At 40.2% G+C, this 925-nt stretch overlaps 1 protein-coding gene and 1 pseudogene across 2 annotated transcripts in view; one reads left to right on the top strand and one right to left on the bottom strand.

The window, feature by feature from the left end:
• Positions 1 to 210: 210 nt before the first annotated feature.
• On the bottom strand, positions 211 to 722 carry LOC105819788 (annotated as a pseudogene). Its single transcript, XR_001137976.1, has one exon. The product of XR_001137976.1 is annotated as a 40S ribosomal protein S20 pseudogene (transcript).
• Positions 601 to 925, top strand: part of ESR2 (estrogen receptor 2 (ER beta)) — a 164324-nt gene continuing 163999 nt past the window's right edge. The window contains exon 1 of the mRNA XM_012656035.1: positions 601 to 654. Within this exon, the coding sequence (XP_012511489.1) occupies positions 601 to 654 (54 nt within the window). The remainder of the gene's footprint in view (positions 655 to 925) is intronic.

Genomic DNA, 925 nt, shown 5'->3' with positions numbered 1-925 from the left:
GTTGGGGGAAAGAAATGTGACTTCTTTCACTTATACTTTAAATTAGCAGGGTGGTTATTATTATATTCTATAACCATAATTGAGTCTTTATGAAAATATCCATTTCCCTGTTAACTTTTCATTCAATGGTCTTTTCATTCATTGATAATACTTGTCTGAATCAGTTATTTCACTAGGAGTTGCAAAATGTTGATTTTTTTTTTTTTTAACAACCAGTAATCAATTTATTAAAACAGTTGACTTAAGCATCTGCAATAGTGACTTCAACCTCCACTCCTGGCTCAATACTGATAGAAGTAATCTGCTTAGCAATCTCATAAGGACTATGCAAGTCAATGAGTCGCTTGTGGATTCTCATCTGGAAACGATTCCAAGTCTTAGAACCTTCACCACAAGGAGTTTTTCTTGTAGTGATTCTCAAAGTCTTGGTGGGCATCCGAACTGGTCCTTTCACTTTGAGGTTCTTTTCCTTTGCGCCTCTGATCAAGTCAGCACACACCTTTTCCAAAGGACTTCACTTTGCGGCTGGTTAGGGTAATTCTTATTCGGTGAATCGCCACCTCCGGCTCCACGGGTGTTTTTCCGGTATATTTAAAAGCCATGGCTGCGGCGCGGCTTCCTGACCGACTTGTTCGTCGCCGAGAGCGAACAGCGGTGAGTCAGGAGCAGAAGCGGGCACAACAGGCCTCCGCTGCACCCGCGGTCGCGTCTTCCTCGAAAAGCCAAAATGTTGATTTTTAAATTTCCATCATTCCTTCTACATTTATGAGCTCAAATTTTTCTGTAATGAGTTTACCTTCATCAACTGAGTCTGTTTGGTTAGCTGCTTTTCTAACAAATTTTCTTGTATTCTAAAAGTAGTTTCTCCATACCATCATTTCAATATCTCTTACTGTACTAGTTTGCTCTTTTGAGGATGCCCTTG

The sequence above is a fragment of the Propithecus coquereli genome, unplaced genomic scaffold (assembly GCF_000956105.1).
Source record: "Propithecus coquereli isolate 6110/MARCELLA unplaced genomic scaffold, Pcoq_1.0 Scaffold5, whole genome shotgun sequence".
Taxonomy (NCBI): domain Eukaryota; kingdom Metazoa; phylum Chordata; class Mammalia; order Primates; family Indriidae; genus Propithecus; species Propithecus coquereli.
This window is presented reverse-complemented; position numbering and strand designations above follow the sequence as displayed.